This window comes from Pseudophryne corroboree, chromosome 11 (assembly GCF_028390025.1).
Source record: "Pseudophryne corroboree isolate aPseCor3 chromosome 11, aPseCor3.hap2, whole genome shotgun sequence".
NCBI classification, from domain to species: domain Eukaryota; kingdom Metazoa; phylum Chordata; class Amphibia; order Anura; family Myobatrachidae; genus Pseudophryne; species Pseudophryne corroboree.
Window position 1 is genome coordinate 341,609,472 of NC_086454.1, and position 24,333 is coordinate 341,633,804.

Sequence of the window (24,333 nt, forward strand, 5' to 3'; positions counted from 1 at the left end):
ATGTGTTTGGAATTCCCTGCCCGAGGGAGTTGTAATGGCGGAATCTGTCAACACCTTTAAGAATGGGTTAGATAAATTCCTAATGGATAAGGATATCCAGGGGTATGGTGCATAGTCATGCATTATAGTTACTATAAATAGGGATAAAATGCAACGGCTGACAGCAGCATCAGTCAGAAATTTTAGTCAAATCATCATGCATAGGAGACCACAAATAGGTTGAACTCGATGGACAATTGTCTTTTTTCAACCTCAGATACTATGTTACTATGTAACTGCACAGGGGGTTCTTGTCAGGTATTGTGCTGCTGATATTGTACTGGGTTGCCCTGCATTGAGCTTTTGGTTATGTCGGCTACAAAGGGCAACGGAGCTGGGTCTGATCCCATATTGTGTGGTGGTGGTGATGCTGCAGATGCATTAGAGGAAAATATAGCAGCTGAGGGTTCAGGTTCTGGGGGCACCTTACCCCCCAGTGGGATTGTAGCAATGGGGGTTCAAAATGACCCACCTTGGGCTACTTTCTCCATGCTTTTGAATATGCTGATAACTAGACTAACGCCCCCTATGGGACCTCCTGTGCCGGTACAACCGCTTATGGTCCTCGCAGTTAACCCGCTTTGGGCAGATCACCTGTCTGGTTCAATTGCTGTAATTGAGCAATCACTGACTACTCAGAAGTTTAACCCTCGCCCACCTAAGACCAAGGGATCCTCTAAGCGGGCTATTACTTCCTCACAATCCACCAACGTCCCAGACATCTCGTTTGATGAGGATGGCGTTTATACTGACCCCACAGATTCGGATCCTGATGCTTCTGATAGGGAATCAGTTTCACAGGTGGATGTTGCTGACTTGTTGGAGGCTAATTCTTCAGATTACTGATGACCCGGAGCCTGATGCTGCCCCTGAGAAACTGGACAGATTTAAACGTCAGAAAGTGGTTAAACAAGTTTTACCTCATTCTGATCATTTAGTTGACATACATCAGGAGTCCTGGGAAAATCCAGGAAAAAAATTCATGCCTGACAAGAAGATGCTGGCTCGCTATCCCCTCGCTGCGGAGCCAAGTAAAAATTGGTAAACACCCCCGCCAGTGGATTCGCAGATGGCGTGGCTAGTGGTATCCTCAGCTCTGCTAGTAACTACCGTCACGTCTCTGAACGAACCGACAGATAAACGTGTGGAGGGTTGTTTAAAGGCGATTTACACCTTAGCAGGTGCTGCGCACCAGCCCACCATTGCAGCGACATGGGCTGCAGAGGCTATTGAAGCGTTGGCTCAGGAGTTGGAAGCTGAGATGTCTTCCAACGTTTCTGATTATGCTAGACTGTGCTTATCGTATATTGTCACAGCTTTTCATTACATTAAAGAGGCGGCTCCTGATGCCTGTATCCTGGCGGCCAAGGCTTCTACTACGTCCATACTGGTTCACTGGATTCTATGGTTGCAGTACTGGTCCGTGGATCTGGACTCTAAGAAAACCCTGGAGGTACTCCCCTTTTAAGGGAGACATCTTTTTAGGAGAAGGCCTCTACAAGATTGTGGCTGAATTAGCTTCTGCTAAAACAGCTTGTCTACCTAGTACTGCTCCTTCAGTACCGAAGGCTAAGAGTACTTCTTTCGCTCCTTTCGTCCTTCGAAAGCAAAGGGTCAGGCGTACCTGAAACAGACTCGCACTTCCAAACCCAATAAGCCTAAGCCCAAAGGGCCTGGGCTGCCCGTCAGCCTGCTTCCAAGACTGATAAGCCTGCTGCATGATGGGGCGGGCCTCCCTCTGGGGTATCCCAGGGTGGGGGGCTGACTTCTAGGGTATACCCAGGAATGGTTGAAGACCACTTTCCGATGCCTGGGTACGGGAAGTCGTCGCTCGAGGTTACGCCGTATCCTTCAAAAATCATCCCCCTCATCGATTTAGCCTGACAGACATCCCTTCGGATCAGGTGAAGGCAAAAACTCTCTTCATTCGGTGGTACAGTCCCTCCTGGACATAGGAGTGGTAGTACAGGTGCCTCTGGCTCAGAGAGGCTGTTTACCGCTGTTCCTAGTCCCGAAAGCGAATGGGTCACCCCGACCCATTCTCAACCTCAAGTCCTTGAACAAATTTGTGAAGATCTCCAAGCTTCATATGGAAACTCTTCGCTCTATTGCTCTGGCCTTGGAACCTGGGGATTATATGGTCTCCTTGGACATACAGGATGCTTTCCTGCATATTCCCATTGCAATGTCACCTCAACATTATCTGATGTTTGCGGTTGGCAACATCTATTACCAATTTCGGAAGTTACTTTTTGGTTTGACCACGGCTCCACGAGTTTTCACCAAGGTCATGGCGGTAATGATGGCTGTACTTTGCCGTCAAGGGGTCCGGATCCTACCATACTTGGACGACTTGTTGATCGTGGCAAATTTCCCAGAATTTCTCCTATGTCATCTGGATCTGACTATCCAGTTTCTGCGAGCCCACGGGTGGCTCATCAACTGGAAGAAATCTTCCCTGGTCCCTGCTCAGAGCATGGTGTACCTGGTGGTGATGTTGGACACTCACAACCGGAGGTTGTTCTAGTCTCAGGAGAAAGTCCTGAAACTTCAGGACAGGATTCGATGCTTCCTATCTCGTCCGCAAGTGTCGATACATTTGGCAATGCAAGTGCTAGGTCTCATGGTGTCTGCTTTCGACATGGTGGAGTACGCTCAAGTACATTCACGCCATCTGCAGAAGCTGATTCTTGCCAAATGGCATGGCCTGCCTCACCGGATCAGATCTCAAATTATCTCCCTGTCTCCGGAGGTCCGTCGGTCACTAAGCTGGCAGCTTCAGGACCAACAATTGAGCAAAGGTCGTCCCTTCTGGATCTCCAACTGGGTCCTTCGGACGACGGATGCCAGTCTGAGAGGTTGGGGCGCGGTGTTGGAGCAACACTCTCTTCAGGGTTGGTGGACCAAGGAGGAGTCTCTCCTCCCGATTAAACATTCTGGAATTGCGGGCGGTGTTCAACTCATTGAACAGGTCTGTTCTGTATTAAATGCTGGGCCAAGTACAGTCAGACAATGCCACCACGGTGGCATACATCAATCATCAAGGTGGCACTCGAAGTTGCGTGGCAATGAGGGAAGTATCACGGATTCTTCAGTAGATTGAACGCCATTTGCCAGCCATATTGGCAGTATTCATTCCGGGGGTCCTAAACTGGGAAGCGGACTTTCTCAGTTGTCGGGATGTACACGTCGAAGAGTGGAGCCTTCATCCAGAAGTGTTTCAACTCCTCGTGGACAGGTGGGGCCTTCCAGATGTAGACCTGATGGCATCTTGACACAATCGCAAGGTTCCGGTCTTCGGAGCAAGGACAAGGGATCCTCAAGCAGCGTTCGTGGACGCACTGGCAATTACATGGAACTTTCAGCTGCCATACGTGTTCCCTCCGGTGTCACACTCCTGCCCAGAGTAATAAGGAAGTTCAAGCAAGAAGGAGGAATCCTACTTCTGATCGCTCCAGCGTGGCCCAGACGGCAGACCTTCAGGGTCTCTCGATAGAGCATTCCCTTCTACTTCTACAACGCCCAGATCTCCTCGTTCAGGGCCCCTCTGTATCTCAGGATTTAGCCCGGATGGCGTGGCTCTTGAAGCGTCCGTCTTGAGGACCAAAGGATTTTCTGAGGCCGTCATTCAAACCATGTTGAAGGCCCGGAAACCGGCTTCTGCTCGGATTTACCATAGGGTCTGGAATTCTTACTTTGCTTGGTGCGCATCTAACAATCCTGACGTTTACAAGTTTAGTACGGCCAAACTTTTGGCCTTTCTACAACAAGGCCTGGACTTGGGCCTTCGTCTGGCTTCCATCAAGGTTCATAGTTCTGCCTTGTCTGTTTAGTTCCAGAGAAAAATTGCGACTTTACCTGATGTACATACGTTTACTCAGGGTATATTGCGGATTCAACCTCCCTAAGTCCCACCTGTGTCCCCTTCGAACTTGTTGGTGGTTTTGGAGACATTGCAAGGGTCTCCGTTTGAGCCTCTTGAATCTGCAGACCTTAAGTGGCTTTCTCTTAAGGTGTTTCTGCTGGCTATTGCCTCTACTAGACGGGTGTCGGATTTGGGTGCCTTATCTTGTAGGTCACCATATCTGATTTTTCACCGTGATCGGGCGGTTCTTAGAACACGTCCCGGGTATTTACCTAAGGTGGTGTCTTCTGTCCACCTTAATCAGGAGATTGTGGTTCCAGCCTTTGCCTCTCCTGAATTGTCTTCCAAAGAGCGGTCTTTGGATGTGGTACGGGCTCTCCGTATCTACGTGAAGAGAACTGCCTCCATCAGGAAGTTGGATTCTCTCTTTTGTACTGTGTTTTTTTTTTTTTTTTTTTTTTTTTTTTTTCACAAACGTGGCTGGCCTGCTCACAAGCAGACCCTGGCCAGATCGATTAGAATGGTGATTGCACATGCTTATGTACAGGCTGGCCTTCCAGCTCCTGCTACCATAAAAGCCCATTCTACTCTGTCGGTAGGACCTTCTTGGGCGGTCCACCGTGGTGCGACCCTTGAACAATTGTGCAAGGCGGCTACATGGTCCTCAGTGAACACGTTCATAAGGTTCTATGCCTTTGATACTTCCACCTCCCAGGATGCTTCCTTTGGACGCTGGGTTCTTGTGCCCGCTACAGTGCGTCCCCTTCCATAAGGAACTGCTTTAGGACATCCCCAATGTCATTCACTGTGGAGCCCAGTGTACCCCGCAGCAGAAAACGAGATTTATGGTAAGAACTTACCGTTGTTAAATCTTTCTGCGAGGTACACTGGGCTCCACAGGATGCCCACCCTGACGTAGTTAGCTTCTTTGGGATGTTATGGCATTAGCCGCTGACTCTTTCTCCTGTCATGAGTGTGGTGTATGTGGCTACTAACAGTTGTCGTCTCTTTTGCCTGCTACTGCATTGGACTAGTTAACAAAACACTGAGTTCCTGTGCACGGAGGCGGGGTTATAGAGGAGGCGTCGCTAGGCATTCTGGGAAGAAGGTCAAAGCTTTGAGTCTGTTGGTGCCCCGGATCAAGATCCTACTCCACACCCAATGTCATTCTGCGAGGTACACTGGGCTCCACAGGGAAAGAGATTTAACAACGGTAAGTTTTTACCATAAATCTCATTTTACACGGTATATAGGTCCTCATTCCGAGTTGCTTGCTCGCTATTTTTGGCAGCGCTGCAAACAGATAGTCGCCGCCTATGGGGGAAGTGTATTTCCGCTTTGCAAGTGTGCGAACGCATGTGCAGCCGAGCGGTACAAAAAAGTTTTGTGCAGTTTCTGAGTAGCTCAGAACTTAGCCGCTGTGATCACTTCAGTCTGGTTTTTGTCCGGAATGGACGTCGGACACCCACCCTGCAAACTCTTGGACACGACTGCGTTTTACCAAACACTCCCAGAAAACGGTCAGTTGACCCCCCACAAACGCCTTCTTCCTGTCAATCTCCTTGCGATCCGCTGTGTGATTGGATTCTTCATTAAATCCATCGCTCCACAGCGATCTGCTTTGTACTCATACGACGCACCTGCGCATCGTGGTGCATGCGCAGTTGTGACCTGATCGCTGCGTGCGAAAAACAGAAGCATGCGATCAACTCGGAATGACCCCCATAGAGTCACTGCACACTACCATATTTCTGTGAAAGCCCACTCTATTGAAAGTCACTGATATGGATAAATTCCTTAGGAAGGCCTATCCCTTCATCTCCCTGTGTAAATAATCATTGTTAAAGATAAATATACAGTATAGGACAAAGGTCTGTGTTTGCTCTCATCGCATACAAGACAGCCCCGCCCGCATAGAGATCATAGGATCAGAACCTCCTGCAGTGTTAGTGTCAAATGCAGGATTTGCATGGGGGGGGGGGAGAATTTCCAGAACTGGGTGAAGCCAATCATGGGGGTGGGGACTGAGGTGACCCAGTATATGCTGGGTCTGTAAAACTAGTTGTGTGTGTGTGTGTGTGTATGTATGTGTGTATGTATATGTATATATATATATATATATATATATATATAATTATATGCACATGGATATATATGTACTATAATTAAAATAAAGTAACCTTTCATTAAGCACTTACGAGTGCCACCAGGAAGACAGCAGGCTGCAGAGGACGCTAGACAGCCATAAATAAAACTCATGCAGCTAAAAGATTTTTTTTTATTGTTTTTGTTTTTTTGTTGTTTTTTTTGGGGGGGTTCTGGGTGCTCGGAAACCGCCACCCCCTGCATGTGCCACTGAGTGTATGTCCTGTATAACACTAGGCTCAGGGACATAGGACCAGATCCTGCCTTATATAGCCTGCAGTGTATGTCCTGTATAGCACTAGTCTCAGGGACATAGGATCAGATCCTGCCTTATATAGCCTGCAGTGTATGTCCTGTATAACACTAGTCTCAGGGACATAGGACCAGATCCTGCCTTATATAGCCTGCAGTGTATGTCCTGTACAGCACTAGTCTCAGGGACATAGGATCAGATCCTGCCTTATATAGCCTGCAGTGTATGTCCTGTACAGCACTAGTCTCAGGGACATAGGATCAGATCCTGCCTTATATAGCCTGCAGTGTATGTCCTGTATAACACTAGTCTCAGGGACATAGGACCAGATCCTGCCTTATATAGCCTGCAGTGTATGTCCTGTATAACACTAGTCTCAGGGACATAGGACCAGATCCTCCTGCCTTATATAGCCTGCAGTGTATGTCCTGTATAACACTAGTCTCAGGGACATAGGATCAGATCCTGCCTTATATAGCCTGCAGTGTATGTCCTGTATAACACTAGTCTCAGGGACATAGGATCAGATCCTGCCTTATATAGCCTGCAGTGTATGTCCTGTATAACACTAGTCTCAGGGACATAGGATCAGATCCTGCCTTATATAGCCTGCAGTGTATGTCCTGTATAACACTAGTCTCAGGGACATAGGATCAGATCCTGCCTTATATAGCCTGCAGTGTACATGCTGTACAGCACTGGGCTCAGGGTCAGGGCATTGTGTAAACGGGAAGCTGCACACATCAGAGATGTCATCACACAGACAGGCCGGATTACAGTAACATCACTCAGAGGAGATTGTGTAATAATAAATGTATTTCCAGTGTGATCTGGGAGCAGTATTGGTGTAAGTGAGAGTACAGGTGTTGGTCTATGAGAGTTATATGCACACACCAGCGGAGACTTATTTGACCCAAGAACAAGTCCAGTGTGGCTTAGCCAGGCTGTGTGGTTTATTGTGCAGCCGGCAGTACAGCTGTACTCACTGTTACACTGGTAAAGGAGTGTGAAGCGGAACGGGGGATTCAGACAGATCTTCAGCTTGTGACTGTCTCTGCGATGCTGTGTGCTGCATACAGGAGGAAGGACAGGAGCAGTCAGCACTGCCTCGGTTACTGACGCTGTGCTGTGTGCTGCATACAGGAGGAAGGACAGGAGCAGTCAGTGCTGCCTCGGTTACTGACACTGTGCTGTGTGCTGCATACAGGGGGAAGGACAGGAGCAGTCAGCGCTGCCTCGGTTACTGACGTGGTGCTGTGTGCTGCATACAGGGGGAAGGACAGGAGCAGTCAGCGCTGCCTCGGTTACTGACGTGGTGCTGTGTGCTGCATACAGGGGGAAGGACAGGAGCAGTCAGCGCTGCCTCGGTTACTGACACTGTGCTGTGTGCTGTATACAGGGGGAAGGACAGGAGCAGTCAGCGCTGCCTCCGTTACTGACATGGTGCTGTGTGCTGCATACAGGGGGAAGGACAGGAGCAGTCAGCGCTGCCTCCGTTACTGACGCTGTGCTGTGTGCTGCATACAGGGGGAAGGACAGGAGCAGTCAGCGCTGCCTCGGTTACTGACACTGTGCTGTGTGCTGCATACAGGGGGAAGGACAGGAGCAGTCAGTGCTGCCTCGGTTACTGACATGGTGCTGTGTGCTGCATACAGGAGGAAGGACAGGAGCAGTCAGTGCTACCTCGGTTACTGACACTGTGCTGTGTGCTGTATACAGGGGAAAGGACAGGAGCAGTCAGTGCTGCCTCGGTTACTGACATGGTGCTGTGTGCTGTATACAGGGGGAAGGACAGGAGCAGTCAGCGCTGCCTCGGTTACTGACATGGTGCTGTGTGCTGCATACAGGGGGAAGGACAGGAGCAGTCAGCGCTGCCTCAGTTACTGACGCGGTGCTGTGTGCTGCATACAGGGGGAAGGACAGGAGCAGTCGGCGCTGCCTCGGTTACTGACACTGTGCTGTGTGCTGCATACAGGGGGAAGGACAGGAGCAGTCGGCGCTGCCTCGGTTACTGACGTGGTGCTGTGTGCTGCATACAGGGGGAAGGACAGGAGCAGTCAGCGCTGCCTCAGTTACTGACACTGTGCTGTGTGCTGCATACAGGGGGAAGGACAGGAGCAGTCAGTGCTGCCTCAGTTACTGACACTGTGCTGTGTGCTGCATACAGGGGGAAGGACAGGAGCAGTCAGCGCTGCCTCGGTTACTGACACTGTGCTGTGTGCTGCATACAGGGGGAAGGACAGGAGCAGTCAGTGCTGCCTCAGTTACTGACACTGTGCTGTGTGCTGCATACAGGGGGAAGGACAGGAGCAGTCAGCGCTGCCTCGGTTACTGACACTGTGCTGTGTGCTGCATACAGGGGGAAGGACAGGAGCAGTCAGTGCTGCCTCAGTTACTGACACTGTGCTGTGTGCTGCATACAGGGGGAAGGACAGGAGCAGTCAGTGCTGCCTCAGTTACTGACACTGTGCTGTGTGCTGCATACAGGGGGAAGGACAGGAGCAGTCAGTGCTGCCTCAGTTACTGACACTGTGCTGTGTGCTGCATACAGGGGGAAGGACAGGAGCAGTCAGCGCTGCCTCGGTTACTGACGTGGTGCTGTGTAGATTTCACATGGTTTTCAGGCTGATTTTGCAGAGGGAAGACGTGGTGCCACTCATTCTGCGGGCGTGGCCTTTTATTGTACTTAAATTCAGTTATATACAGAGTGCAGGAAGGACACATAAAAGGTTGCCCAATACACCAGTATAGAAGCCAGCACCCTACATGTAAATAACATGCAGAAGATTTAGATACACAGAAAATGGGAAAGTGTCGACACCACAATGATATTGACATTGTTGCAATGCTGACATAGAACATCTGCATGGACCGGAGGGTTAGGGTTAGACTGTGGGGCTGGAGGGTTAGAGTTAGGAATTAGGGGTTAGGGTTACTTACCACCAAAACTGATCCATGACACACTGAGAGACCGCTGCACCAGGACACATTGTTTTGTCAACATTATAATCCTGTCGACATGACGAATATCGACAAGATATACAGAACCTGTTACACAGCACTTGCAGACTTTTTTTCTCCCCCTTCTGTAGAAGCCCGGGGTGGGGAGGGATGACATGCAGCTGTCCACTGATGGAGGGGAGACCAGGTGCTGCCATCATTATGCCCCACCCTCTCTCAGCATAACGCTGCAAACTGCAGGTATTAGATGAGGGGCGGAGCCAATGCGTCATGATTCTCTCGAATTGTAGGTCCCCGGTCCCTCCCCATGGACCCACAAGTCCTGGCATTATGTTCCCCATCCTATCAACTTCATTAGAAAATTGCAGGGATACCGGAGGGCCACCTACTTTTCCGGGAGTTTGGTGGACTCTGAGAATTCTGGACATTCCGTGACACTAGGTAAGTACAACTTACACTGATTTACAAATATATGATAAACCATTTGTGACCGGACGGTCCTGTACGAAAGCCCTCGCGTCCCGCCCAGTACACAGAATGGAGATTTAGGTCACACGGGCCCTGGCCAATTAGGGGATTCCTGCTTACCATCAGTAACTGCCAGTTACTGACTACGCAGTAGGCGGGTACTACGCTGCCACCACCAGACTCCTCCCTGCCGTGACGTCTGGAACCACGGTTCTGCTCTGTATGCGTCCAACACTGTGTCTTACCACACCTGTGTGGTGTTGACGAATCCCCAATTGGCGCTTGCCTAAGCACAGCACGGTAGCGGGCAAAAGGCGGAGTTTGGAGATGCTGGGTGTACCCTGGACAAAGTGCTGTGCTGGTGTGCGATCGCTTTTGTAGGAGAGCTGCATCAGTTTGCGCAGTCTCTGCTCAGCCCAGGACTTACTCTGCCGCTGTGATGTGATCCTGCTGATCGGGGGCCGGACCTGACGTCAGACACCCTCCCTGAAAACGCCAGATCCCGCCTGTGTTTTTCCGGACACAAATGGCCTCTTCCTGTCAATCACCTTGCGATCACCCATGCGATAATTTGTATTTTTTTGCACCATTCCATCGCTACGTGCCGGCGCCTGTCACTGTTGTGCGACGCGTCTGCGCGTTGTGGTGCATGCGCAGTTCAGATCTGATCACACGCTGTGCGAAAATGCACAGCAGCAATCTGGCCTTAATTACCCCCTAAGTTCACTTGGCCAGCTAACTAACTATAATTGTGTATGTGATTATAGGACAGGAGGAGGACAGGCCCCTGGTGGTCACACAGTACGGGAAGCTCAGAGGGAAGACGGTAGCGGTGAAGGAGACAGACAGAACTGTACACGCTTTCTATGGCGTCCCATTTGCAAAGCCACCAGTTGGTCCATTAAGACTTGCAAGCCCAGAACCCCCGGAGCCCTGGGACTCTGTCCGAGAGGCCACAGAACAACCCCCCATGTGAGTACAAAGTGGTCGGGAGGATTAGATGGATTCCAGCAGATGCTGATCTAATTGTCCTATATATAAATTCTGATCATGTTTCCAGGTGTCTGCAGAATGTAGAGATAGTGGAACAATTAATGAAGATAATTAAGGTCCGAATTACAATACCGCCAGTGTCCGAGGACTGTCTGTACCTGAATATCTTCTCTCCAGCTGACCGAGAGCAGAACGCGAGATTACCTGTAAGTACGCCACATGCGTGATTAATGTCAAGGTAATATTGGGTCAAGTCAGAGGTTCACACAATTCACTTGTTCTAATTAGAGATGCGCGAGCCTTCCCAAACATCCGGTTTCCAAGAGAATCCGAGCCCTGGCTCAGGTCTTTCTAAACGAGGCAAAACGCCATCTTCCCGGCATTGGATCTCACGTGTTCGGGATTCGGTATAAGTCCCTCTTAGTGGCGGCTCCAGAGGACGGGCTGCAGCACAGTCCAAAATTCAAATAGGGGTGCCGCACCAACTGCTGCCAAACATCGCCGGCCGGGACTCACTGGCAGTTGGTGTGCCTCCCATATTTGAATTTTGGACTGCACTGCAGCCCCGACACTGGAGCCATCAGTGGTAGCTCCCACAGTAATTCGGACAGAGCGCACGTTCACTAGACTGCCAGTGCATTATAGCAATATTTATTATGAGGACCATTACTGGAGACAGCCTGGAGTTTCTCCTAAGGGCAGCTTTTATTTAATGCCATTATTTGATTAACCCTTTATTGGTGCAATCACACTGGTGCTGTAACCGCCCGCAGTGCTGCCCAGAGCTACTAATACAAGGCGGCACTAATGTTTTACTGGTGCTGTAACTGCCCGCAGTGCTGCCCAGCATTAACCCTTGGTGAACACTTTTTTTTTTTTTTTTTTGTTGTCCCTGCCCGCAGTGCAGCATTAACCCTTTATTTGTGCACACTAGTGCGTGCCACCATTACTATAATAAATTACTGTAATAATCACATTGATTCTCAGCAGTCTGTAAAAATTAATAAATAAAAAGAACAAAAACAAAACTTGTGTGTCTTGTGCAAGGCAGTGCCACTTCATTAATAATATAAGTGCTGTGAGCTGTAGTGTGAGGTTGTTGTCAATTGTTTAAAAAAAAAAAAAATATATATATATATATATATATATATATATATATATATATATATATATATATATATATATATTATTATATTACAGGTTGAGTATCCCTTATCCAAAATGCTTGGGACCAGAGGTATTTTGGATATGGGATTTTTCCGTATTTTGGAATAATTGCATACCATAATGAGATATCATGGTGATGGGACCTTAATCTAAGCACAGAATGCATTTATGGTACATATACACCTTATGCACACAGCCTGAAGGTATTTTTAGCCAATATTTTTTATAACTTTGTGCATTAAACAAAGTGTGTCTACATTCACACAATTCATTTATGTTTCATATACACCTTATACACACAGCCTGAAGGTAATTTAATACAATATGTTTAATAACTTTGTGCATTAAACAAAGTTTGTGTACATTGAGCCATCAAAAAACAAAGGTTTCACTATCTCACTCAAAAAAGTCCGTATTTCGGAATATTCCATATTTCGGAATATTTGGATATGGGATACTCAACCTGTACTATAAATTATTTTTTTAGCTAGTGAGCTTTCAGGGCCATTCAGAGCCGGCCCTAACCAATATGATGCCCTAGGCAAGATTTTGGCTGGTGCCCCCTAGCACCGCCTCCAGTTCTGCAGGAGATGCCTGGCATGTGTCATCTGGCAGCTTTGCTAACATCTGGCGCCTTTTGTTTCTAAAAATGCATCTTATTTGCATTACTATGTGGCTAGGATGCACAAGCAGCTTCTGCTGATTAAAATAATAAGCAGCATGCCTATATTCTGTGTGTGACTGTGGCTGTATCTGCATACGAAATGCTACATTACAGTGATTTCCAGGAATACACTGCAATGTAGTATGTCGTATGCAGATACAGCCGCAGTCACACACAGAATATAGGCATGCTGCATATCCTTTTAATCAGCAGAAGCTGCTGGTGCCCCTAAGCATACCAAATGCCCTAGGCATTTGCCTAGTTTGCCTATGCCTAAGGCCGGCTCTGGGGCCATTGCATTACTAATATAATCGCAGTTATTGGCAACATGTAAAAAAAATATATGTAAAAACCCCCTAAAAAAAAAAAGAAAAAAAAGTGTGTGTATTCAGGAACAGGCCGTGCCCCACTGCATTAATAAATGTAAGCACTGTGAGTCTGTTTTGTGAATTGTCATTTGTAAAAAAAAAAAAAAAACAATACAAAGCTGTTTTATTTTTGTATATCTTGTGCATTCAGTAAAGCAGAGTAGGTGCCCCACTGAGTCAGTATAGATCACGATCAGTTGATGGAAAAGAGGGAGCAGCAACCAAGTACTAGTGCTGTAGCTGCTGACAGTCATGATTGTGATATCAGTACTTCTACATCTGCTAAAGCCAGTACTCAAGGGCACAGAGGGTTTAAAAAAGGGCACCTGAAATAAATACAATACTTTACAATGCTAAAAAAAAAAACTAAAATTGCCAAAATGCCATTTACCAAACGCAGTGGCAAGTAAAGATCAGGTCTCGGCCTTTGTTTATGATTGGTTGTTCTGCAGCTACCAGTGAGGCATTTTCTTCTGCCTCTCTTGATGTCCAAGACCACCTCACTCAGTCTAGATGAGGTATAAAAAAAAATGAAAACTGGAAAATCTGTGCTGAAACAAAAACAGTAATGCAGTAAAACAAACTGTATGTTCAGTTTTAGCACAAATCCCTGAGGAGAGTCTAAGTGTGTCTAAGAGTGCTATGTGTGGGCTTTACCTTTCTGATTCTGATATTGAAGAAGCCGCCTTCCACCATTTCTGCACCCTCTGCAAATGTGGGGAGGAGCAGCACAAGTCAACATAGAAATTGAGGATGCTACTGTGGAAGTGCAACAGGGTGAGGAGGATATTTATGTAGCTGGTGCTAGTGAGGATGCTGATTATAAGGATGAAGATGTTTGTGCAAGTTAGGCACAAGTGGAAGCAGTGCTTGCCAATGATGAGAAGAAGGCCACTGTCATGCCTGGGCATAAGGCCAAAAAAATCCAGCTCTTCTGTGTGTGATTATAGTTACCCAAATCCTGACAACAGTTGTCAAGCCATCTTTAGCATTTGTAAAGCCACAGTAAGTAGTGCTAGCCACGATGACCATCTAGGAACCTCTTCCCTGGTTCGTCATTTGCAGCGATTAATTTTTAAAAGTTTTTTTCAAATCAGAAATTTATGCTAAAAATTAACAACAAACTGTCCAGCATCAATTAGCTCCATTCTGTCCACCTCTGTTCCATTTTACCCAAAAAGCAATTCTTTGTCTGTACCAGAAAGTAAATTAAAAAAACAAACAAAACAATGATTGGCCTAGAAATGCCATAGTCCACTTAACAATAGATATGTTGTCAAGAGGAACTGGGCAAACTAAAGATTACATGACTATAAAATTATCTCTGGGTGGGTGAATTGCAGCAGAAAAAGCAGAAGCATTATCTAACAAACAATACCAGCTCATTCAGAGGCAGGCTACTCTGTGTATCACCGGCTTCACTAAGAAGCATACTGCTGAAAACCTTTTAGAAAAACTAAGGGGTGTCATAGCAACATCCCACTTGGACTCTCATCATGATTTGTGATTTCGAATAATGCCACAAATATTTTGAGAGCATTACACCTGGGTGAATTCCAACACGTTCCCTGTCTTGCTCACATGATCAACTTAGTGGTACAGGGCTTTAAAAAAAAAAAAAAAAAAAAAGACAGGCGTGCAGGAGAAGCTGTCTGGCCTGAAAAATTTTGGGACAGGTTTGGCATTCAGCAGCTGCATGCAGAAGTTTGCAGCACCTGCAAAAACAATTTAATTTGCCTGCCAACAACTGAAGCAAGAGGTAGTAATCTAGTACAACTCCATTTTATATGCTTCAGCTGATGGAAAAACCACAAAGCCATCCAAAGCTACAGTATACAACAAACCATGACATTGGGAGAGGAGGATGAATGTACCTTAGTCCAGTCCAGTGCAGTAGAGTATACCTTCTGTCTTGAGCAAGGTACTGAAACTATTCAAAGTAGTCACTTTTGAAGTGAGTTCAGACACTGCCAGCTTGAGTCAGGTGATGCCCCTGCTTAGTCTTTTGGAAAAGCAGCTAGAGGAATTGAAGGAGGAGATGAAACAAAGTGATTCTGCTAAGTATGTCTGACTTGTAGATCATGTACTTTATCTGCTTCGCAAGGAAACAAGGGTTGTCAATATCTTGAAATCATATCGCTACATTTTGGAAACCCTGCTTGATCCTAGGTTTAAGTTGTACGTCGTGTCTTTCTTTCCAACTGACCCAGATCTTTTGAGATGCAAAGAGCTCCTGGTGAGCAAGTTGTCAGCTCAAGTGGCACATGACACAACAACATATCCTCCTTCAGTTTCTCTGGCAACTGCTGCCAGGAAAAAACTGTGCTTTCCTAAAAGACCTACTGGTGATGCAAAGGAGTCAACACAACATTTTGACATCTGGTTGGGTCTAAGAGAATTGCACAAAATCAGTGACACCTCTACCATTAATTCACCTGATACAGTCACCATTCATGGAAAGGTGGAGTATTACTTAAATGACAACGTACAAATATGCATGTCACAGAGTCCCTTTTGAGTACTGAAAGGAAAAAAAAGACAATTTAGAGGCCCTTGTACAAACTCACTTTGCATTGCTTGAGCTTCCCACTCTCCAGTGTGTACTCAGAGTTTCAGCACAGAGCCGGGAACCTTGTCAGCGATCGGCGTAGGAGGCTACTTTCTCAAAATGTGGAAAATATGACAAATTCCATGAGGAAGACCTTTACTTGCAATTGCAGAGACTTCTGTAATGGTGGATTCTAGCGGGTATGAATTAATATTGTGTGAGGATGATGTAAACACCGAGTGTGAGAATGAGGATAATAATGACATCTTGCCACTGGAGAGATTATTGACTAATGCTAGCACAGCTGCCTTAAGCCCATTGGTAGTTTGTTTTGTGGGTGCCCAAACAAACCAAGCACTTCAGCCACAAAAGTGTCAGTCCCTGTTGGTGAAGTGCTTGGTTTGTTAAACTCTGCATGGCTTTTTTTAATATCCAACATAAGGGTGGGTGGGAGAGCCCAAGGACAAATCAATTTTGCACCACTTTTCTGTCAATCCTGTGTGGCAATGTCTCAGATGTGCTATAAACTGCCACGTGTCTGTGCAGCTGCTCTGTCGCTTAGCAACCAGCCAGCTAGCTGCAGTCTTTAGCCAATATTGGTGAAAACAATACTATGAGCTGTGAGGTGGTCAAAATTGAGTGGAAATTAATGTTACTGAGGTCAATGATACTGTAGGAACACAAATAGGCCCAAATGACATGATTTTAGAAGGTTTCTTTTATTTTAGGAAAGATCCAAAACTAAAACCAAAACACTTGAGGGCAGTTTGGCAAAACAAAAGCCCGACTACGAATTTAGAATCAAATCTAAACTTAAAACATGTGGGTCGGCGCACATCTCTACTTCGCCGTCTTTGTCGGTGCACACTTGCACCAGCCTGATGTAGGTGGTCCGTCGGGAATCAGACAGATCTCTGCGTGCATATAACTCTCTCTATATGGAGTATACACAGAGTGGATAAAGTGCAAGATCCATCCGCAATATGTACTTGCATTTTTTGTTGTCGGGAGAAAATTAACCTACAAGTATACTTTTTGGATTGTGGGAGGAAACCGGAGAACCAGTAGGAATAAATTTACGGAAGTACAGGGAGAATAAACAAACTCACACAGTTAGGGCCATAGTGGGTCTCATTTCAACCCACGGTCTCATTGCAAAGTATGCAGTTTTTACTTCCTGGGTACTTACTGTGTATAAAATACTCAAGCGTGTAGTCCAAATGCAAATATGCTTCCTTTCCCTCCTGTTAGGGGCAGATTGCTGAGTGAAGAGATAAGGTATGAACATGTTACTGAATACTGCCTATGTAATGGTACATTTCTTGTCTGTGTACAGGTGATGGTGTTTATACATGGAGGTGGCTTGACGATGGGAGCAGCGCTGATGTTTGAGGGCTTTGCATTAAGCGCCTATGAAAATGTTGTTGTTGTCTCCATCCAGTATCGGCTGGGGCTCTTGGGTTTCCTCAGGTAAGTCATATATTGCATGTAACACGTGAATGACATAACTGTTACACGAGTATTCATTGTTTTTTGTACAGCTCCATCAAATTCTGCAGAATAAAAAATCATAGCAGATGTGCATTGTACGTAAAATAAGTGAGGTGTACACATGAGGCAGAGAGCCCTGCTACGGAGAGCTTACAATCTAGCGGCAGAAGTCCACAGACTACAGGAAACGGGAATCCCAGTAGATTCAGGAAGCGAAGGGCAGGCTGTCGCTGGCACTGGATGACCTATGTAGTGTCTGGAGAAGAACCAGGATAGAGCAGTGCCATGAATGCCAAAGGAGGGGAGGCTGTAGCTGGCACTGGATGACCTATGTAGTATCTGGAGAAGAACCAGGAGAGAACAGTGCCATGAATGCTGTGTTCGGCACTGGGGGGACCCTATGTAGTGTCTGGAGAAGAACCAGGATAGAGCAGTGCCATGAATGCCAAAGGAGGGGAGGCTGTGGCTGGCACTGGAGGACCCTATGTAGAGTCTGGAGAGGAACCAGGAGAGAGCAGTGCCATGAATGCAAAGGTAGGGGAGGCTGTGTTACCGGCATTGGAGGAACCTATGTATAGTCAGGAGAGAACAGTGCCATGAATGCTGTGGTCGGCACTGGGGGTTCAGATGTAGAGTCTGGAGAAGATCCAGAAGAGAGCAGTGCCATGAATGCTAAGGGAGGGGAAGGCTATGGCTGGCACTGGAGGACCCTATGTAGAGTCAGGAGAGAAGCCATGAGACAGCAGTGCCATGAATGCCAATGGAAGGGAGGTGTGTGTCCTGCATTGAAGGAACTTGTATAGAGTCAGGAGAAAGCAGTGCCAGGATTGACAAGGGAGGGAAGGCTGTGGCTGGCATTGGAGGAACTTGTCTAGAGTCAGGAGAAAGCAGGGCCATTAATGAAAAGGGAAGGGAGGGTGTTGACTGAGCTGGAAGTGGCAGAGAGGTCACAGAGGGCGAGTAGGGAGAAGTGATCCTTCATCTTAGCCCTGAGTAATTCTTTAATCACTTTAGTCCACTGAGTGTCTGAACGTAGAGGATGGAGGAGAGAGTGAGGGGAGAGATAGTGGGTTAGGTGCCTGTACAATGATTAGTTTGGAAGCAAAGTGTAGGAGAGAAAATAAGAATTTACTTACCGATAATTCTATTTCTCATAGTCCGTAGTGGATGCTGGGGACTCCGTAAGGACCATGGGGAATAGCGGCTCCGCAGGAGACTGGGCACATCTAAAGAAAGCTTTAGGACTAACTGGTGTGCACTGGCTCCTCCCCCTATGACCCTCCTCCAAGCCTCAGTTAGGATACTGTGCCCGGACGAGCGTACACAATAAGGAAGGATTTTGAATCCCGGGTAAGACTCATACCAGCCACACCAATCACACCGTATAACTTGTGATCTGAACCCAGTTAACAGTATGATAACAGCGGAGCCTCTGAAAAGATGGCTCCCAACAATAATAACCCGATTTTTGTAACAATAACTATGTACAAGTATTGCAGACAATCCGCACTTGGGATGGGCGCCCAGCATCCACTACGGACTATGAGAAATAGAATTATCGGTAAGTAAATTCTTATTTTCTCTAACGTCCTAAGTGGATGCTGGGGACTCCGTAAGGACCATGGGGATTATACCAAAGCTCCCAAACGGGCGGGAGAGTGCGGATGACTCTGCAGCACCGAATGAGAGAACTCCAGGTCCTCCTCAGCCAGGGTATAAAATTTGTAGAATTTAGCAAACGTGTTTGCCCCTGACCAAGTAGCTGCTCTGCAAAGTTGTAAAGCCGAGACCCCTCGGGCAGCCGCCCAAGATGAGCCCACTTTCCTTGTGGAACGGGCTTTTACAGATTTTAGCTGTGGCAGGCCTGCCACAGAATGTGCAAGCTGAATTGTACTACAAATCCAACGAGCAATAGTCTGCTTAGAAGCAGGAGCACCCAGCTTGTTGGGTGCATACAGGATAAACAGCGAGTCAGATTTCCTGACTCCAGCCGTCCTGGAAATATTTTCAGGGCCCTGACAACATCCAGCAACTTGGATTCCTCCAAGTCCATAGTAGCCGCAGGCACCACAATAGGTTGGTTCAGGTGAAACGCTGAAACCACCTTAGGGAGAAACTGAGGACGAGTCCTCAATTCCGCCCTGTCCGAATGGAAAATCAGATAAGGGCTTTTACAGGATAAAGCCGCCAATTCTGACACGCGCCTGGCCCAGGCCAGGGCCAACAGCATGACCACTTTCCATGTGAGATATTTTAACTCCACAGATTTAAGTGGTTCAAACCAATGTGACTTTTGGAACCCAAACTACATTGAGATCCCAAATTGCCACTGGAGGCACAAAAGGAGGCTGTATATGCAGTACCCCTTTTACAAACGTCTAAACTTCAGGGACTGAAGCTAGTTCTTTTTTGGAAGAAAATTGACAGGGCCGAAATCTGAACCTTAATGGACCCCAATTTCAGGCCCATAGACACTCCTGTTTGCAGGAAATGTAGGAATCGACCCAGTTGAATTTCCTCCGTCGGGCCTTACTGGCCTCGCACTACGCAACATATTTTCGCCAATTGCGGTGATAATGTTTTTGCGGTTACATCCTTCCTGGCTTTAGATCAGGATATGGATGACTTCATCCGGAATGCCTTTTTTCCTTCAGGATCCGGTGTTCAACCGACATGCCGTCAAACGCAGCCGCGGTAAGTCTTGGAACAGACAGGGTCCTTGCTGGAGCAGGTCCCTTCTTAGAGGTAGAGGCCACGGATCCTCCGTGAGCATCTCTTGAAGTTCCGGTTACCAAGTCCTTCTTGGCCAATCCGGAGCCACGAATATAGTGCTTTCTCCTCTCCATCTTATCAATCTCAGTACCTTGGGTATGAGAGGCAGAGGAGGGAACACATACACTGACTGGTACACCCACGGTGTTACCAGAGCGTCTACAACTATTGCCTGAGGGTCTCTTGACCTGGCGCAATACCTGTCGAGTTTTTTAATCATGTGGACGACTTCTGGGTGAAGTCCCCACTCTCCCGGGTGGAGGTCGTGCTGAGGAAGTCTGCTTCCCAGTTGTCCACTCCCGGAATGAATACTGTTGACAGTGCTATCACATGATTTTCCGCCCAGCGAAGAATCCCTGCAGCTTCTGCCATTGCCCTCCTGCTTCTTGTGCCACCCTGTCTGTGTACGTGGCTGACTGCCATGATGTTGTCCGACTGGATCAACAGCGGCTGACCTTGAAGCAGAGGTCTTGCTAAGCTTAGAGCATTGTAAATGGCCCTTAGCTTCAGGATATTTATGTGAAGTGATGTATCCAGGCTTGACCCTAAGCCCTGGATATTCCTTCCCTGTGTGACTGCTCCCCAGCCTCGCAGGCTGGCATCCGTGGTCACCAGGACCCAGTCCTGAATGCCGAATCTGCGGCCCTCTAGAAGATGAGCACTCTGCAACCACCACAGGATGGATACCCTTGTCCTTGGTGACAGGGTTATCCGCTGATGCATCTGAAAATGCGACCCGGACCATTTGTCCAGTAGGTTCCACTGGAAAGTTCTTGCGTGGAATCTAACGAATGGGATTGCTTCGTAGGAAGCCACCATTTTTACCCAGAACCCTTGTGCATTGATGCACTGAGACTTGGTTCGGTTTTAGGAGGTTCCTGACTAGCTCGGATAACTCCCTGGCTTTCTCTTCCGGGAGAAACACCTTTTTTTTTTTTTTTTTTTTTTTCTGGACTTTGTCCAGGAACATCCCTAGGAAACAGAAGACAAGTCGTCGGAACCAGCTGCGATTTTGGAATATTGCGAATCCAATCGTGCTGCCGCAACACTACCTGAGATAGTGCTACACCGACTTCCAACTGTTCCCTAGATCTTACCCTTATCAGGGAATCGTCCAAGTAAGGGATAACTAAAATTTCCTTCCTTCGAAGGGATATCATTTCGGCCATTACCTTGGTAAAGACCCGGGGTGCCGTGGACCATCCATACGGCAGCGTCTGAACTGATAGTGACAGTTCTGTACCATAACCTGAGGTACCCTTGGTGAGAAGGGTAAATTTTGACATGAAGGTAAGCATCCTTGATGTCCCGAGACATCATGTAGTCCCCTTCTTCCAGGTTCGCAATCACTGCTCTGAGTGACTGAATCTTGAATTTGAACCTCTGTATGTAAGTGTTCAAAGATTTTAGATTTAGATTTAGAATCGGTCTCACCGAGCCGTCTGGCTTCGGTACCACAATAGTGTGGAATAATACCCCGTTCCCTGTTGCAGGAGGGGTACCTTGATTATCGCCTGCTGGGAATACAGCTTGTGAATGGCTTCCAAAACTGCCTCCCTGTCAGAGGGAGACGTCGGTAAAGCCGACTTTTGGAAACGGCGAGGGGGAGACGTCTCGAATTCCAATATGTACCCTTGAGATATTACCTGAAGGATCCAGGGGTCTACTTGCGAGTGAGCCCACTGCGCACTGAAATTCATTGAGAACGGGCCCCCACCGTGCCTGAGCTTGTAAGGCCCTAGCGTCATACTGAGGGCTTGGCAGAGGCGGGAAAGGGTTTCTGTTCCTGGGAACTGGCTAATCTCTTCAGCCTTTTTCCTCTCCCTCTGTCACGAGCAGAAAAGAGGAACCTTTTGTCCGCTTGCCAACAAAGGACTGCGCCTGATAATACGGCGTCTTATTTTGAGAGGCGACCTGGGGTACAAACGTGGATTTCCCAGTTGTTGCCGTGGCCACCAGGTCTAAAAGACCGACCCCAAATGTCCCTTTTCAAAGGCAATACTTCCAAATGCCGTTTGGAATCCGCATCACCTGACCATTTTACTGGTAGAATTGGACAACGCACTTATACTTGATGCCAGTCGGCAAATATTCCGCTGTGCATCATGCATATATAGAAATGCATCTTTTAAATGCTCTATAGGCAATAATATACTATCCTTATCTAGGATATCAATATTTCCAGTCAGGGAATCCGACCATGCCAACCCAGCACTGCACCTCCAGGCTGAGGCGATTGCTGGTCGCAGTATAACACCAGTATGTGTGTGAATACATTTTTGGATACCCTCCTGCTTTCTATCAGCAGGATCCTTAAGGACGGCCATCTCATGAGAGGGTAGAGCCCTTGTTCTTACAAGCGTGTGAGCGCCTTATCCCCCCTAGGGGGTGTTTCCCAACGCACCCTAACCTCTGGCGGGAAAGGGTATACACCAATACTTTTTTAAGAAATTATTAATTGTTATCGGGGGGAAACCCACGCATCATCACACACCTCATTTTATTTCTCAGATTCAGGAAAACTACAGGTAGTTTTTCCCTTACCGAACATAATACCCCTTTTTGGTGGTACTCGTATTATCAGAAATGTATAAAACATTTTCCATGGTCTCAATCATGTAACGTGTGGCCCTACTGGAAATCACGGTTGTCTCTTCACCGTCGACACTGGAGTCAGTATCCGTGTCGGCGTCTGTATCTGCCATCTGAGGTAACGGGCGCTTTAGAGCCCCTGACGGCCTATGAGACGTCTGGACAGGCACAAGCTGAGTAGCCGGCTGTCTCATGTCAACCACTGTTTTTTTTATACAGAGCTGACACTGTCACGTAATTTTCAACAGTACATCCACTCAGGTGTCGACCCCCTAGGTGGTGACATCACTGTTACAGACACTTTGCTCCGTCTCCACATCATTTTTCCCCTCACACATGTCGACACAAATGTACCGACACACAGCACACACACAGGGAATGCTCTGATAGAGGACAGGACCCCACTAGCCCTTTGGGGAGACAGAGGGAGAGTTTGCCAGCACACACCAGAGCGCTATATATATATACAGGGATAACCTTATATAAGTGTTTTTCCCCTTTATAGCTGCTGTATGTTTTAATACTGCGCCTAATTAGTGCCCCCCTCTCTTTTTTTTAACCCTTTCTGTAGTGTAGTGACTGCAGGGAAGAGCCAGGGAGCTTCCCTCCAACTGAGCTGTGAGGGAAAATGGCGCCAGTGTGCTGAGGAGATAGGCTCCGCCCCCTTTTCGGCGGCCTTATCTCCCGTTTTTCTGTATATTCTGGCAGGGGTTAAATGCATCCATATAGCCCAGGAGCTATATGTGATGTATTTTTTGCCATGTAAGGTATTTTTATCATGTTTTATTGCGTCTCAGGGCGCCCCCCCCAGCGCCCTGCACCCTCAGTGACCAGAGTATGAAGTGTGCTGAGAGCAATGGCGCACAGCTGCAGTGCTGTGCGCTACCTTATTGAAGACAGGAACGTCTTCTGCCGCCGATTTTTCCGGACCTCTTCGCTCTTCTGGCTCTGTAAGGGGGGCGGCGGCGCGGCTCCGGGACCCATCCAGGCTGGGCCTGTGATCGTCCCTCTGGAGCTAATGTCCAGTAGCCAAGAAGCCCAATCCACTCTGCACGCAGGTGAGTTCGCTTCTTCTCCCCTTAGTCCCTCGATGCAGTGAGCCTGTTGCCAGCAAGTCTCACTGAAAATCACAAACCTAAACTAAAACTTTCACTAAGAAGCTCAGGAGAGCCCCTAGTGTGCACCCTTCTCGTCGGGCACAGAAATCTAACTGAGGCTTGGAGGAGGGTCATAGGGGGAGGAGCCAGTGCACACCAGTTAGTCCTAAAGCTTTCTTTAGATGTGCCCAGTCTCCTGCGGAGCCGCTATTCCCCATGGTCCTTACGGAGTCCCCAGCATCCACTTAGGACGTTAGAGAAATGGGGTGGTAGCTGGAAGAAGAGGTAGGGTGAAGATATGGTTTCTGAGGGATATGAGAGGTGAGTGGCAGTGTAGAGGCACTGGAGTGCAGCTTGATGCTTGCATTGTGGAGATAGGAGTGAGGTGTGAAAGCCTTGGCAATGGGAGTAATGAAGCTGGGTAAGTGAGTGTAGGAGAATATTCGCCCTGTATTATAAATACCCAGACTAGAGAAATGTTCAGAAGTACTAACAAGGGTGACTTATGGTTAATACTTCATGTTTGCATGCAGCATTATAATAAAGGGGAAATAACGAAAAAAAATTGTAAATGTTGCTAAAGGTTTTAAAAAGAAGAGGTTTGTGGCTATTATTTAATGTAACCCTAATTAGGGGTTAAACACAGTACCGTAACTATGTGTGGGTAGATGGTGCAATGCACACAGCGCATTTGTGCTGTGGGCGCACCATCCACATCCACCCGACTGCCCGCCACAAGCTGCTGCGCTCCCTGCTATGCTACATAATAGTAGCGTTGCGCCCGGCTCCTTCTATGCAGGACGCATTGCTGCTAATAATATATTATAGCAGGCAGCGCTGGGCAGTGTCTGTGTCTCAGTGTGCTCCGGCCCACTCCCTAAACCCCCCCCCACCCCCTTGCAAGCACCAT

General features: G+C 47.5%; 1 protein-coding gene across 1 annotated transcript in view; it reads left to right on the forward strand.

Annotated features, from left to right (window-relative positions):
* LOC134969750 (cocaine esterase-like) overlaps positions 1-24,333 on the forward strand; it is a 139,821-nt gene that overhangs the window by 11,668 nt on the left and 103,820 nt on the right. The window contains exons 2-4 of the mRNA XM_063945907.1: positions 10,499-10,703; positions 10,792-10,930; positions 16,808-16,941. Of these exons, the coding sequence (XP_063801977.1) occupies positions 10,499-10,703; positions 10,792-10,930; positions 16,808-16,941 (478 nt within the window). The remainder of the gene's footprint in view (positions 1-10,498; positions 10,704-10,791; positions 10,931-16,807; positions 16,942-24,333) is intronic.